At 37.1% G+C, this 14,611-nt stretch overlaps 1 protein-coding gene across 1 annotated transcript; it reads right to left on the bottom strand.

Annotated features, from left to right (window-relative positions):
• Window positions 1-9,539: 9,539 nt before the first annotated feature.
• Window positions 9,540-10,070, bottom strand: LOC131433988 (uncharacterized). Its single transcript, XM_058600608.1, has one exon. The coding sequence runs from the start codon at window positions 10,068-10,070 to the stop codon at window positions 9,540-9,542; it is 531 nt and encodes a 176-aa protein (XP_058456591.1).
• Between the last annotated feature and the right edge of the window lie 4,541 nt (window positions 10,071-14,611).

The raw sequence follows: 14,611 nt of genomic DNA on the forward strand, positions 1-14,611 counted from the left end.
GATCAAAAGTATTGTCAATACTCCTTGTATTGACAATAATATTGTCTCGTGTAAGGGCAGCTTGTGATCATTTTCAAATATCTGTGTCATTTTTAAAATCTGTGCAGAAAGTTGAAAATCTGTGAAACACAATCTATGAACCTGGCATCCATGGACAAGCCTACACGGAACCGAAAAACAACCTAATTTGAAGTACTTTCCACCCAATTTGGGGGTTCCGTTCAATAACCTATTTTTTGGTAAAGTGGCTCTAGGTAGTTTCCGTAGGGCACGTGGAAAAAAAATACTTAAAGATTAGTTATATCTACTCAATGGTAAGTTATATTTACTCTACAGTTGAGTCGTATTGACTCAATTTCAAGTTGGTACGGTTTAATTAATTTTACACGGAATCGCAAATCAACCTAATTTTAAGTACATTCCACCCAATTTTGGGGTTTCGTTCAATAACCTAATTTTAGATAAAGTGGCAGTAGGTAGTTTTCGTAAGACACGTGCAAAATACACTCAAAGATGAGTTATATTTACTCTATAGTTGAATTGACTATTGACTCAATTTCAAGTTAATACGGTTTACTTAATTTTAGCTTATTGAACGAAACTCTCGCTGTTGGGTGGTTTTGCTCTTTGTATTTTGACAACAATTGAAGGAGCGAATGAAAGGTAGTACTCAAAATTAAGTAAAATGAAGTCAAATAATAGGTAGTTTTTATTTTCCGTGTAGCTTATTGAACGAAACTCTCGCTGTTGGGTGGTTTTGCTCTTTGTATTTTGGCAACAATGGATGGAGCGAACGAAAGAAAAGATTCAAAAGAACTCAAAATTAAGTAAAAAGAACTCAAATAATTGGTAGTTTTTATTTTCCGTGTAGGCATGTCGTAATATCGATAGATTAATCGAGTAATCGATTAATAACCCAGATAATCGAGTAATATTAAATCGAATCAGAGATGCCAGATATTTTCAGAGAAAATCTGAATTACCATGTAAAAAAATCTGTATTTATCTCTGTACTCACAAATAAAATGAAATTTCTAGAATAAAATGATGTTGAACGCTATCTCAACAGATTAATGTTATAGAATGAGAGTTTCTATGAGTATTAATTTTTTATTTTCGTAGTTTACAAAAACAATCAAATTTCAATTCCATATACTTTTAAAGATTTAAAAGTTGATTTAATATGACAGTCAGATCATACAATTCTCAGGCCGCAGACAGAATAAACACGAAATGCTGAACCGAGCTGGTGGATGGCATTAGCAGACCAAAAAAGGGAAGCTTTCTTTCAGCAAGCCAAAGGGGCACTGTTAGAGTGCAAGCGATAAATTTACTCAGCTTTCCCTCTGACAAGGTACTTTCAATTTACTGTAAGTACATTACTCGCTTTGGTCAGTACCAAGTTTGGCTCCGCTTTCTCGTGCTCTTACGGCCTTAGCATAACAATAAAGCTTCAAATTGTAATCTAAATTTGTTTTTATGTTGATCATAAAACATATGCACACAAATTTTTACTTTAATTTGTGATTTGTCCGTTGTTTAATAAACTTTCATCTCGTCACTGCAATCAAATACTAAAAGATAGCTCAGACGAAAACAGATTATTTTTTCTTCATTACTTCTTACGAAATCTGTATAAATCTGTATTAAATTTAGGGAATCTGTAAAAAATCTGTATTCTGTATTAGATCCGTATGAGGATGTACACTGAAAACCATTTCTACCTATTATTTGAGGAGAAATCACTCATTGTCGAGTTCTTCTATAAGCTACCCAAAATTAGGTCGTAATCTACTCAAACTTTGAGTTGATGGGTAAAAATGGGTAGCGTGCTTTGTTATGGCATAATATTTGTACTAAACTTACAGTTACCTAAATTTTGAGGTCATCACTCGTTACCCAAAATTGGGGAGATGCACTTTAGTTCATTTTGGGTAGGTTTTGACCCAAAATTAGGTAGCGGCTGGTAAGAGTGTAAAAATCTGTATAGTACAGATAAATCTGTATAAATGGCATCTCTGAATCGAATAGCTTAAAACAAATATTCGATTATTGAGCTAATCGATAATTTAAAAAATCCTATTGAGCAATTTGACGTCTCAGTTACTCACACCGATGCAGAGTGCGCAGATCTATTCATATACGAAATTGGAATGTGTGCGAGCCGAAGTCAAAGTTTGTTGTGGGTTCAATTTTACACTGAGGAAAAACATTTTTGACTCATAATCATACACTGCGAAAAATGCATATAGAATTTCGTAAGCTATGGACTAATGAACCAAGTAGAAGACAGTACCATTACGTGGTATAGAGTTTCATGAACGATTTTATGTCTTTCTCAACTGTTCTCTTGGCATTGCAGTGTTTTTTATTGCATATATGTCTTTAAAAATTGGCACGATGCGGCTCGACAAAATTCACTGGGTTATTTCGACACACTCACACTAGCATTACCCTTTCAACTGCTGAGAATAGCCACACCAACACATTCGCACGTGGATTGGACTATAGCAATAATCGATTGAATAATCGAGTAATCGATTAATAGCCCAGATAATCGAATAAAATTTCAATCGATTAGTTTCAAAATTATACTCGATTATTAAATGATCGAGTAATTCGAAATTCCCGACATCTCCAGACCAGAGATGCCAGCTATTTTCAGAGAAAAACTGTGTTACCCTGTATAAAAAATGTTTTTATCTGTATTCACTAATAAAATTAAATTTCTACAATGAAATGATGTTGAACACTATCTCAACAGATTATGGTTAAATAATGAGTTTATCAATGAGCATTTATTTTTCATATCTTCTTAGTTCACAAAAATATGTAAAGACGAAATTTAATATGAATGTTTTTTCAACCACAATCAAATTTCAATTCCATACACTCTTCTAAATATACAAGTTGACATAATATGCAACTTCAAATCAGATCATAGAACTCTCAGGCCGCAGACAGAATAAAAACGAAAAGCTGAATCGAGCTGGTAGATGGCATTTGCAGACCAAAAGAGGGGTATGCTTCCCTCTTTTGGTCTGCTAATGTCACCAAGCTAAAGGGCCCTGCTAATTCAGCCAAAGGGGCCCTGTTAGAGTGCAAGCGATAAATCTGCTCAGCTTTCCATCTGACAAGGTCCTTTAATTTACTGTAAGTGCATTACTTGCTTTGGTCAGTACCAAAGTTGGCTCTGCTTTCTCGTGCTTACTCTGTCTAAATGTTTTTTTTTGTGTTGATCATCAAATATCTGCACACCAATTTTTACTTCAATTTGTGATTTGTCCGTTGATTAATACACTTTCATCTCGTCATTGCAATCAAATACTAAAAGATAGATCAGACAAAAACAGTTTAATTTTTCTAACTTCTTGTGAAATCTGTACAAATCTGTATTAAATTTAGGGAATCTGTATTCTGTAGAGTGACTATAATCAGAGTGGCGACAGCTGTTCGTTTGGAATGACAGCTCCCAGTTCCAAACGAGCAAACGACCTGTCAATTCTGTGTAAAGCTAATGGAATGTTTTGAATTGTTCCCAAAATTACGGATGAGATGTCGTCACTCTGGTTATAGGCACTCTAGTATTCTGTATTAGATCTGTATGAGGTTGTAAAAATCTGTATAATACAGATAAATCTGTATGAATGGCATCTCTGCTCCAGACAAGACCTGACACCCATCTGACACCGGTATGTGAGCACCAGCCATTTGAAAGTATACCGATTACGTCGAGCCCCTCGCGTTTCGAGCCCCAAACATTGCGATGTTTTGATATTCATCGCGACTCTCAAATTGTGAAAATTATCTCCGCTTGATGTCCCAAAACACTGTCTGCTGTATTTTAGGTAAACCGACCAGTTATTGTGAGAGAGTCGACCCAAAACTTACTAATTTTCGTGCACTAAACAAGGTAAACGCGTAAAACAAAAGTATTACTGTTTGTTTGTTTACGTTGCTATCAGCTGATTTTGAAGTTCCGATTTTGTTCTCATCAAGATGGCGTCGTGACAGGGGACCGAGACCTGACAACTGGCTTCTTATTCTTCCTTCCGGATAGCGGCCCTTATGTAGCGTTTACACCAGAGATGCCATTTATAGCTGTACTATACAGATTTTGACATGCGCATACAGATTTAATTCAGAGTACATATTTTATACAGATTTCGTCAATTTAATACAGATTTCTACTGACTGCTCGAAAAGTAAGAAAAAAAAAAACACTTTTTTGTATTTTTTACGGAGAAACAGCTTAAGCAAATTTGTTCAAACTTTTTTTACATTGTAAAGCATCATTTAAAGAATATTTAGCTTAATTTCCGTATATTAATATTGAATATAAGGCGGTAGCAGATAATTCCCCAAAACCTCTTTTGAGAATCATGTTGCGCGATGAACACGATAACTTGGCGTAGAGTTATCAGATATAAAAAATGTTCTTAAATTACCTAAAGTACGAATTATTTCTTCCCCCAGCGTCGTTCTGAAGTTATTACACAGATTAACAGATATGACAGTATGAGTAAATTCTTATGAAAATTATTTTTCGTGATGCACTAGTTCCACCTATATTGTACTGCGCGAACTATTTACTATCTGTACACTCCTTGTGTTATGTAAAAGTTTTTTTACTAGTTGGTTTCCCCTCGTTTGTCAACACCGATCAGCTGCTCGCAGAGATGCCTGATTTCATCAAAATATTTGGAAATGAATCTTCACAATAAATTATTGGATTACGGTGATAATATATTTAACTTTTCCGCGATGTTGGAAAGTAACCATTTATTCGACTCAAAGTTGTTCATCTAGACTATTTTTTATTGTGTTGGTAGTTTTCCCCCGAAATTAAGTGACGGCAGTCCAGAAGTAAGTAAATATTGTAACAAAACGGGTTCGATTTTGTATTGCGTTGGAGGATGAGAAGTAGGCACAATTATGTATATAGTTTAGGCAATATATATTAAATCTGTATCCTGCATGAAATTCGCATGGACGTATACAAATCAATACATTACAGGTAATTCTGCATGAATGGCAACTCTGTTGGTAAATAAAAAAAATAAACACAGTCTAGATGACAGACAGGGTGTTTTTGATAGGGTAACGTGGCGCCATCATGACACATGTGAGTACTGTCTCAAATAAAGGAATATTCGAAATGACCGTTAAAATTATTGAAGAATCTAATTTGAGTGTCCTGTCTGTTAGTCTGTGGTTATTATTTCGATTTTTTAACAGTTCGTGCATATTTAAGCAAAAAACGCCATTTCCGCCAATTTTGAGGTGAAAAACTACCTTATATGAAAATGGAAAAACTTCACGAACGTAGGGAATGGCATTTTATACCAAAATGTTCCAAGTTTGAAAAGAATTGGTTCAGTAGATTTTGCAGGATCGTGTTCACGGACTTCGAAAAATCATCGTCTCGGAGATAACAAAGGCACCACTCTTTGGCGCAGTATTTTGACTGTGTTATTCCGATTGATTTGAAATTTTGACACAATAATTTTAAAATGTTAAATTAAAAGAAAACGAAAAAAATACGATTTTCCGAAACTGTTTATCCTCTTCATCATAATGACGTTCAAACGTCAATATACTTTTGAAAATAAATTTTGACATCGCAGTGTTTTTTAATTGGACCATGTTCCAACTAACGAATACCCAATTAACGAATACTCCAACAAACGGGGCACCAACTAGCAAACGCCGACTGTGCGCACGACAAGGGCTTACGAGGATATGAAGAATGAATACTCATTGAATGATTGTGTAAAGCGGCCTTTACACGAGACAATATTATTGCCAATACAAGGAGGAGACAATACTTTTGATCGTGTCTGGAAACATCATTGGATTGACGAAAATATTGTCAAAAAATCAAATTTGCTCATCAATCCGACAATACTTTCTCTCCAGAGAGAAGCTGTTAAATATATGCAATGACCTCTTCTCTCAATATTTCAATGTTCAGTTGCAATATTTAAAGCGCCAAACGCTTGAATTTTTTGAAAAACTCGGACTCAATTTATGAAACCAATTGGATTGATGGTATTGACAATACTTTGGATTGACAATAATATTGTCACGTGTTTGGGCCGCTTAAGGTCCTCTAATCATCCTTCTCATCATTTGCGCCCTGTGGAATTAATTAGATTCTTTATCGTGACGTCACAAATGAACAAGTATTCATCCTTGACAGTTCAGCGGTACTGTTTACAAACAAGCGTAAACAAAAATCGAAGAACACATCTCAAACAATCATCTTTACATCTTGCAACTAGTGTCTTTCATTTAATAAATCTCAACAACCCGTATCCAATAGTGAAAAATTGTTTTAAAACTCTAATTAGGCGATATGGACTGAAAATGTTCTCATCCGATTTGTCAACAGACAAACAAAAAAATCTATGTTTACAAACAGTACTGCTGAACTGTCAAAATGTGTTCATTTGATTGAGGTAAGCAGTGACGGTAAAAAACCAAATTAGGTTTTGCACGAACATGACATAACCTCACAAACATTAACAAAATGAACTTTTTTTGACAGTCGACGTGTACTTGTTTACAGTTTAAAAGTTCATCGTTCGAATGTAAAAATTGCAAGTCGCCTCACACTCAACAGATTCATGCATATCTCGCTCCTTGATGAAGCGGGCAATCTTCCGAGCTCACGCAGGCACTCAGTCCAGTCTAACACATGGAAACTTTCATACTGGAATGGTCCGGTCGATGTAGTGAAAAATTGTAATTAAATAACATTTCTCGCAAATATTTACACTACTTATACTTTGAGGGCCACTGTTCGCCATTTTCAAAATCGAGTTTTTCACAATGGAAATTCACGTAGATTATTTGACGTTTGGTCAATTCACGTAAACCTTATGTGATGACTTTATTCATTTTAGGGGATGTTCGTATAACATTCATTTTCGTCACGTAAAATATACAATTTGACATTTGAAACCATTTCACGTGATTTTTCAAGTGAATCGAACGTGAATTTTTATTTGAGTGTATACGGATCGGCTACAGTGTTGCTATATTTCCAGATTTTCGAATTAATTTATGCTGAGAAAAAAATATTTACTTAATCTACACGCCACCAAAAAAATTAAAGATATGGTTAAATTTACCTAGCATTGAGTCGACGACACAGCCTGCCACTCGGCTATCAAAACTGTATCGTAAATTTAACTACCCCTGAGCAAATTCAGCAGTTAAAAGTTCTATATGAAAGATCTATAATAGAACAGAAACTGGAACAAAAGTGTCCCCAGAAATCCGTTCTAGTTTTATTTATTCGACCAGCTCTTCTGTCAAATTTAAAACGGGTCTACGATGCCGTTCTATTTTTTGTATATTTGAAACACGAGTGAAAGTTTTTTTCTTATTTTGAGTAAAAATTACTCAAGTTTTGACAATTTCGTCCCTTAACGCAAAACTGAGTAGATAGGTGGTAACTCAAGTTTAGAGTACGTGCACTTTTTATAAATTTGAGTGATGTGTCACTCAATTTTGAGTTATGTTCAATGAGGGTGCAGGAACTGTTTTCTTGACCTGTCGAGACTATTAATTGAATCTCAATATTATCCATTGTCTCAAAATAAGAAACAGGATGAATTAAATAAAATTTTTAACGTTATAGTACAAAGATACTTACGTTACAAATAACGACAGATTATCGTGCATAATTATATCAAAAACCTGTTTTAATTCACCTAGTGGTGTAATTATGCCTTTCTCATATCAATCATACTATCATATAAAATACTGTGGTATTCTTCAAAATAATTTTCTTCGATTCTTAAAACAAAAACCGCCATCTATGAGAAAAGATAGAACACATATTTTCATTTTTTTGCACATTTTACCCCATAATTCCGGAACCGTAAGTCGGATTCAAATAATATTCAGGAATTTTGTATCGGACCACAAGACCTTTCATTTGAATCTAAGTTTGTGAAAATCAGTTCAGCCATCTCCGAGAAAAGTGCAAAAAGACGTTACATACACCAGACCCTGTCAGCTTGGAGCGAAGTCAATCTTCAGTTCAGCAACGCCATCGCACGGCATCACATTCAACATATCATGTCAATTGTATGGGTGCGCAACCCTGCTATTTTGGCGCGCACGAATTTGACATCTTTCTCTTCTACTTCTATATATAAGATTCGATGCGGTCTCGTCTGGGGGCGACATGTTCGCAAAAAAGGATGTTGCCAATGATTTGTTCGGGAAATGTGAGAGCTGGATATCTTGTTAATATGATGTCTTTGCATACACACATACGCACATACACACACAGACATTTTGCGTACTCGACGAACTGAGTCGAATGGTATATGACACTCGGCTCTCCGGGCCTTGATTCAAAAGTCGGTTTTCACAGTGATGGCATAACCTTTCTATATGAGAAAGACAAAAATCGTATAAAATGTTACTTTGATTATAAACAGTTGTTACTTTTCTGCTGCTTACCAAAATATTGTGATGCAACACACACAAAATTTTCACCCAACTGTAGCTTCTTTGAATAAACTCAAATGTTGAGTAAAAAATACTCATTTATTAAGGTACTTTTCACACAACATAAAAAAAAACAATCGTGATTACTTAATGCTTGGTAAATTTAACTCTACCGTTGGGTTTTGTTTTGGCAACTTGTGGATTTATCTGGGTCTTCTATTGAGGTTTCTATGCCCAGTGAAAAATGAACGGCGGCACTACTGAAAACTGGGTGGCCAACACGTTTCCTGATGAAAACAAAACAATATGTAAAAGCGATTCACACGCAGCATCAAGCGACTATTGCCTGAATGGAACGATTACGGTACAACAACATTAATTGTAAGCAATTCGTATGAAAGGACACTACGTCAAGTTTACGGAACATTTTAACGTCGGCAATACGTGAGCAATATTCGGATAAAAGAATAAATAAATCTGGACGTCGACCGAAGATGATTGATCGTCTGAATCGTGCTTAAAGCATGCGTTTCCTGATGAAAACAAACCAATCTCATTTGCATTTATGGTTGTAAGTGAGCTGTCAGAAAGCCTAATTGGCAATCTAACGCAAATCTCAATGCTGTGGGTGGACAGAGATCTCACAGAGCGCAAGCGGACACGAGCGTACGGATTTCGGAAGAATGAACAAATCGGACACGAGTTTAACAAAGCACAAAACAGAGAAACTGTATTTATTGCACGCGGTGTGCGATGAATGTTGTAAGTGTTTTTAGTTGTCAGTAGAACTTAAAAAAGCACTGTGTTGCCAGAAGGGCTGAATGAACGAAGGGATAGCAATCATCTATTATGGTGAGGGGTAAGACATTGGAAATTCCATCACTCCTCCTCAATCGTTAGACACCTTACCGCGATTCAGTCCCTTACCAATTAATCTCAATTGTTCCGCAAACTGTTGATGTTTTACGAAACCAAACGGCTTCGTAAGTATATCTGCAGGCATATGATTCGTAGGACAGTACTGAAGGTTTACCTCGTTTCTATTGCACAGATCTCGTACAAAATTATGTTTAGTTTCGATATGCTTCGAACGCTTGCTGCTCATACACAACTGTAGGTCTAACTTGTTTTTCTCCAATATCCTCGAGTAAACGTCTTAGCCACACGACTTCTTGACAAGTTTCAGCCAACGCAACGTACTCAGCTTCCATCGTTGATAGCGTAACACAATTCTGCCGACAACTCGCCCAGCAAATAGCTCCTCCGCAGTAAAACACAACGTAACCCGTAGTCGATTTTCTCGTACCTATATCTCCTGCCCAGTCGGAATCCGAATAAGCCACCAACTCATCAGTCTCCTTATCTCCAAGCTTCAATCGCCAATCTTTGGTACCTTTCAGGTATCGCACCACACGTTTCGCTGCAATCCAATCAGCATTCGTCGGGGCACTCAGCTTTCTACCAAGAATTCCAACACTCGTAGCAATATCCGTTCGTGCACACACCGCCACATAGAGAAGCGCGCCAACCACGCTCCTGTAATTAGTACCATCTTCGAACGGTTTACTATCAACCTCGTTTCTCAGATAGCCCTGGTCCATAGGAGTTCTTGTTGATTTCGAATCGCTTAGGTTTGTTTTCGACACTAATTTTTCAATGTAACTGGTCAAAATAAGACTGAAGACGTTGTTTTCCTTTCGAACTTCTAATCCTAGAAAATGCTTGAAATCGCCGAGATCAACGACTTCGAAATGTTCACTTATCTGCTTCAGAACGCGAGTTATTTCAGTCTCGCTCTCACATCCTATTAGAAAATCATCCACGTATACGATCAGGTATACTTTCTTACCATTCCTGTTAGCTACAAATAGACATGGATCTGCAGAACTTGCTTGAAACCCCAATTGTTTCAGCCAAAGCCAATAGAACTCTGAGCGTAGCGCGTTTAGTGACAGGAGCAAACACTTCGTCGTAATCGACGCCATAACACTGGGTAAAACCCTGAGCGACGATTCGAGCTTTATAACGAACAACTTCATTAGATTCATTCCGTTTTAGTTTGTAAATCCAACGACAGCCTATAACTTTCTTGTCCTTCGGAAGCGGAACTAAATCCCAAGTTCCATTCTGCTTGTGTGTCATGATTTCACTTTACATCGCTGCGGTCCATGAAAAACGGTCTGGACCAGAAACTGCTTGCTGGAACGATACTGGCTCTTGCACTTCCTGTGCTGCAATCCCTATTACGAAATCGGACAGTCGACTTGGTAGGACGTTCCGAGTGCGTCGGTTTGGTTGATTTACATTTCTAGATTCTTCACTGTGTGTCTCATTTTCTTCACTCTCTTCTTTCACAAAAAGTACGTGTGTGTAATGTCAGAGACATAACTGGATGTCGTGAATACGAATATGACACGCTTTATTTATTCCGAATTCGAATTGGTAGTTCATCGATTGTTTGAATTGTGCAACTTTCCCCTCTTTCATTACTAGACTAAATTACAGATTAGTTACATTAAACATTCTGAAACGCAATTAAATATTATGAAATAAGCAGTATAATTCTTTATAATAAAAAAAACGGTGGCTCTGAAAAGAAATTTTTATGAAAGCGTTCGTGATGAAGAGTGACGATTTGAGTTAGTTCAGCACGCAGACTCTGAATTCTAAACCCATATTCCAGAACTAAGCTCTAAAACTTGAATACGATTTTTCGCCATGACTACCAGAATGGGTTTTATAGAGTACAGTAAAGTAAATTTCCGCATAATTCTTTAGGGGTATTATTATGGTTCTAAAAAGAACCGAATAGAAGAAGTCTGGAATAAAGAACTGGTGCTCTCTCCGTCGCTACTGGTTTAACTTCCGCGATGGCAGTCTGTTCGCCTTGAAGGCCAGCAAGCGAATGAAAGTTGCGACCTGAGCGTTTGAGGTTTTAACCACGCAGAAGGTGCTCTTTCCGTCGCTGCTGGTTGATGGTTTAACTCTCGCGATGGCAGTCTGCTCGCCTTGATGGCCAGCAAGCGAATGAGAGTTGCTACCTGAGCGTTTGAGGTTTTAACCACGCAGAAGGTGCACTCTCCGTCGCTGCTGGTTGATGGTTTAACTCCCGCGATGGCAGTCTGCTCGCCTTGATGGCCAGCAAGCGAATGGGAGTTGCTACCTGAGCGTTTGAGGTTTTAACCACGCAGAAGGTGCACTCTCCGTCGCTGCTGGTTGATGGTTTAACTCCCGCGATGGCAGTCTGCTCGCCTTGATGGTCAGCAAGCGAATGAGGGTTGCTACCTGAGCGTTTGGGGTTTAAACAACGCAGAAGGCGCTCTCTCCGTCGCTGCTGATTGATGGTATAGCTCTCGCGATGGCAGCCTTCTCGCCTTGATGGCCAGCAAGCGAATGAGAGTTGCGACCTGAGCGTTTGAGGTTTTAACCACGCAGAAGGTGCTCTCTCTGTCGCTGCTGGTTGATGGTTTATTCTCGCGATGGCAGCCTTCTCGCCTTGAAGGCCAGCAAGCGAATGAGAGTTGCGACCTGAGCGTTTGATGTTTTAACCACGCAGAAGGTGCACTTTCCGTCGCTGCTGGTTGAAGGTTTAACTCCCACGACGTCTGCTTCCATCGAACGCACGAAAAGAAATGATCGATTTTCACCACGGTTCCCCTTTTATACGCATTCAGTTGAAGATATGTGCCTGACTACCTCAAAATCGTCGTCCTTGCGCGGAAAACCCAAGCGAAAGTAAAGAGTTTTCGCATTATTTTGAAATTTTGAGAAAACTTAATTTTTGAGTTGTTTGTGGTTATCTCACACTGTTCAAAATATTATCCTAAATTCCTAATCATATTTTTAATGAAATGGTGAAAGAATTATGTTGCTACCATTAATACAAGTCGAGATATTCACGATTAAGTTCTGCCCATTCTTCCATATGGCTAATTTTGAAAAGGCACCCCATAGTAAAGTAAGTCGTATTCACGACAAAAGAGGGTCTTCATCTGGACCATGATCGTTCACGTCAAAGTAATCTTCTTTTTCACTTTCAGCACTCACTGGTTCTTCATTTTCTTCATCAGTATCGGGCACATTATCTTCCATCATCTGCTGCTTTGTGTTTACTACCGAAAGTGGCCACTCAATCCAATTACTTGAAGAAGTATCACCAGTCGGTGTTGAACAGTCGTTCGCACCGCACGCGTATAGCTCTTGGCTCCTGGAATTTTTTTCTGGCTACCTAGAGTTTCATTGATTCAAGGCTTCAGTCTTTTTCAAGGCTACCTGAATCACTAACTAAGTGACTAAGTGATACAAAGAGTGATATTAGAGTGACTAAGTGATACAAAGAGTGATATTAGAGTGACTAAGAAATTAATCAGCCTTTTTTAAGGCTAGCTAGGAGTCTAATCGAAGACTAATTTAGCCTAGTTAATTTAATTTAAAATTTCAAAAATGCCTGCGTCCAACCGGAAAGGCAACAAGCCTAAGGCTAAAAATAATTCAATACGGAATAAATCACAATCCGTTATTCAACATTTATCTAATAACATTCACGATCTTATAGAATCTGAATGTAAAAATAAAAGACAACGGACGGATTTCCCTTCCGTTGATCCTATGCCGTCTAACGATATTTACGAGATTCTTCCTGAATCCGATTGTAGCGACATAGAAGAAAGTTCTTCAAAAATTCCCAAAATGGACGCTTGTCGTTCTGGGAAGAAACATCAATCTATGCCACCAGTGACGGTGATGATTTCCGACTTCAAAGCATTCCGTACTGAGCTTTCTACTTTTCTCCCGGAAGTAAAAGTCTCATTTCAAATCGGACGAAGAGGAGAATGTCGAGTCTTGGTGGATGGATTGGAAGATTACGAACGTCTTATTCGATATTTGTCCGAGAAACTTCATAAATTTTATTCATATGATATAAAATCAGACAGACCCTTCAAGGCTGTCTTGAAAGGATTATCAAATGATCAAAGTATTGATGAAATTAAAAATGAACTAAAAGAACTGCTTGGTTTTGCCCCTTCCCAAGTAATACTTATGAAAAAAAGAGCGAATGGTACTTCTAAACCACGCTCTGGAATTTCCCATGAACTTTACCTAATACACTTCAATCGAAGTGATGTAAACAATTTGAAAATTTTAGAAAAAGTACGTTTCATTTCCCACATTAAAATTCATTGGGAACATTATAAACGGCATAATCGTATTGCAAACTTAACGCAATGTCGTCGTTGCCAAGGCTTCGGTCATGGAACCAAAAATTGTCATATGGATATACGGTGTTTGAATTGTGGTAAATCGCATTCGAAAGACGTTTGTCCAATGAATGAAACCACTGATGAATTTTCATGTTCAAATTGCAAAGGAAATCATAAATACAATTTTTTGAAATGTCCTGTCAGGGAAAAAATTTTAAACGCTCGTTCGCTTCGACAACAAGTTAAATCAACGACCTTAAATTTACAGAACATACCTGAAAATCAGAAAACCGTTACAGGTGCCACGCCTAATTCTTTTAAGGCACTGATTTCTTCGAAACAAAAAACAGGTACGCCTGCCAATTCGTCTTCTAACGAAAACAATTTACTGACAGGTAGATCGACCTCGTCATCATCTTCTTCTAATGTCAGTTATGCTGGTATATTAGGTAGAAATCTATCACCTATTTCTTCTAATGTAAATAATCAAAACACAGGACCGCCTTGCAGTTCTTCTTCTAACGAAAACAATTTATTAATAGGTAGACCGGCCAAATCATCTTCTTCTAATGGCAGTCTACCTACAAATATTCCTTCAATACCATTCGCTTCTTTAAATGAAGTCGATTTAGGCGATATAACTGAAAATAAAATGATCTACCTACAAGATCAACTTTTTCAAATGATCATCCAAATGAATTCGACTTCATCACTTTTTGAAGCATTTCAAATCGGATGGAAATTTGCAAATAATATTATAATGAATTTAAAATTTACCAGTGATGTTAAATAATTATTTGAATATTTTAAATTGGAATGCTCGATCTTTGAAATCGAGTGAAGATGAATTTTATAATTTTCTCAAAGTTCACAAAATTCATATTGCCATTGTGACAGAAACTTTTCTTAAACCAAATGTAAAATTGAAAAGTAATCCACAT

This window comes from Malaya genurostris, chromosome 3, assembly GCF_030247185.1.
Source record: "Malaya genurostris strain Urasoe2022 chromosome 3, Malgen_1.1, whole genome shotgun sequence".
Taxonomy (NCBI): Eukaryota; Metazoa; Arthropoda; class Insecta; order Diptera; family Culicidae; genus Malaya; species Malaya genurostris.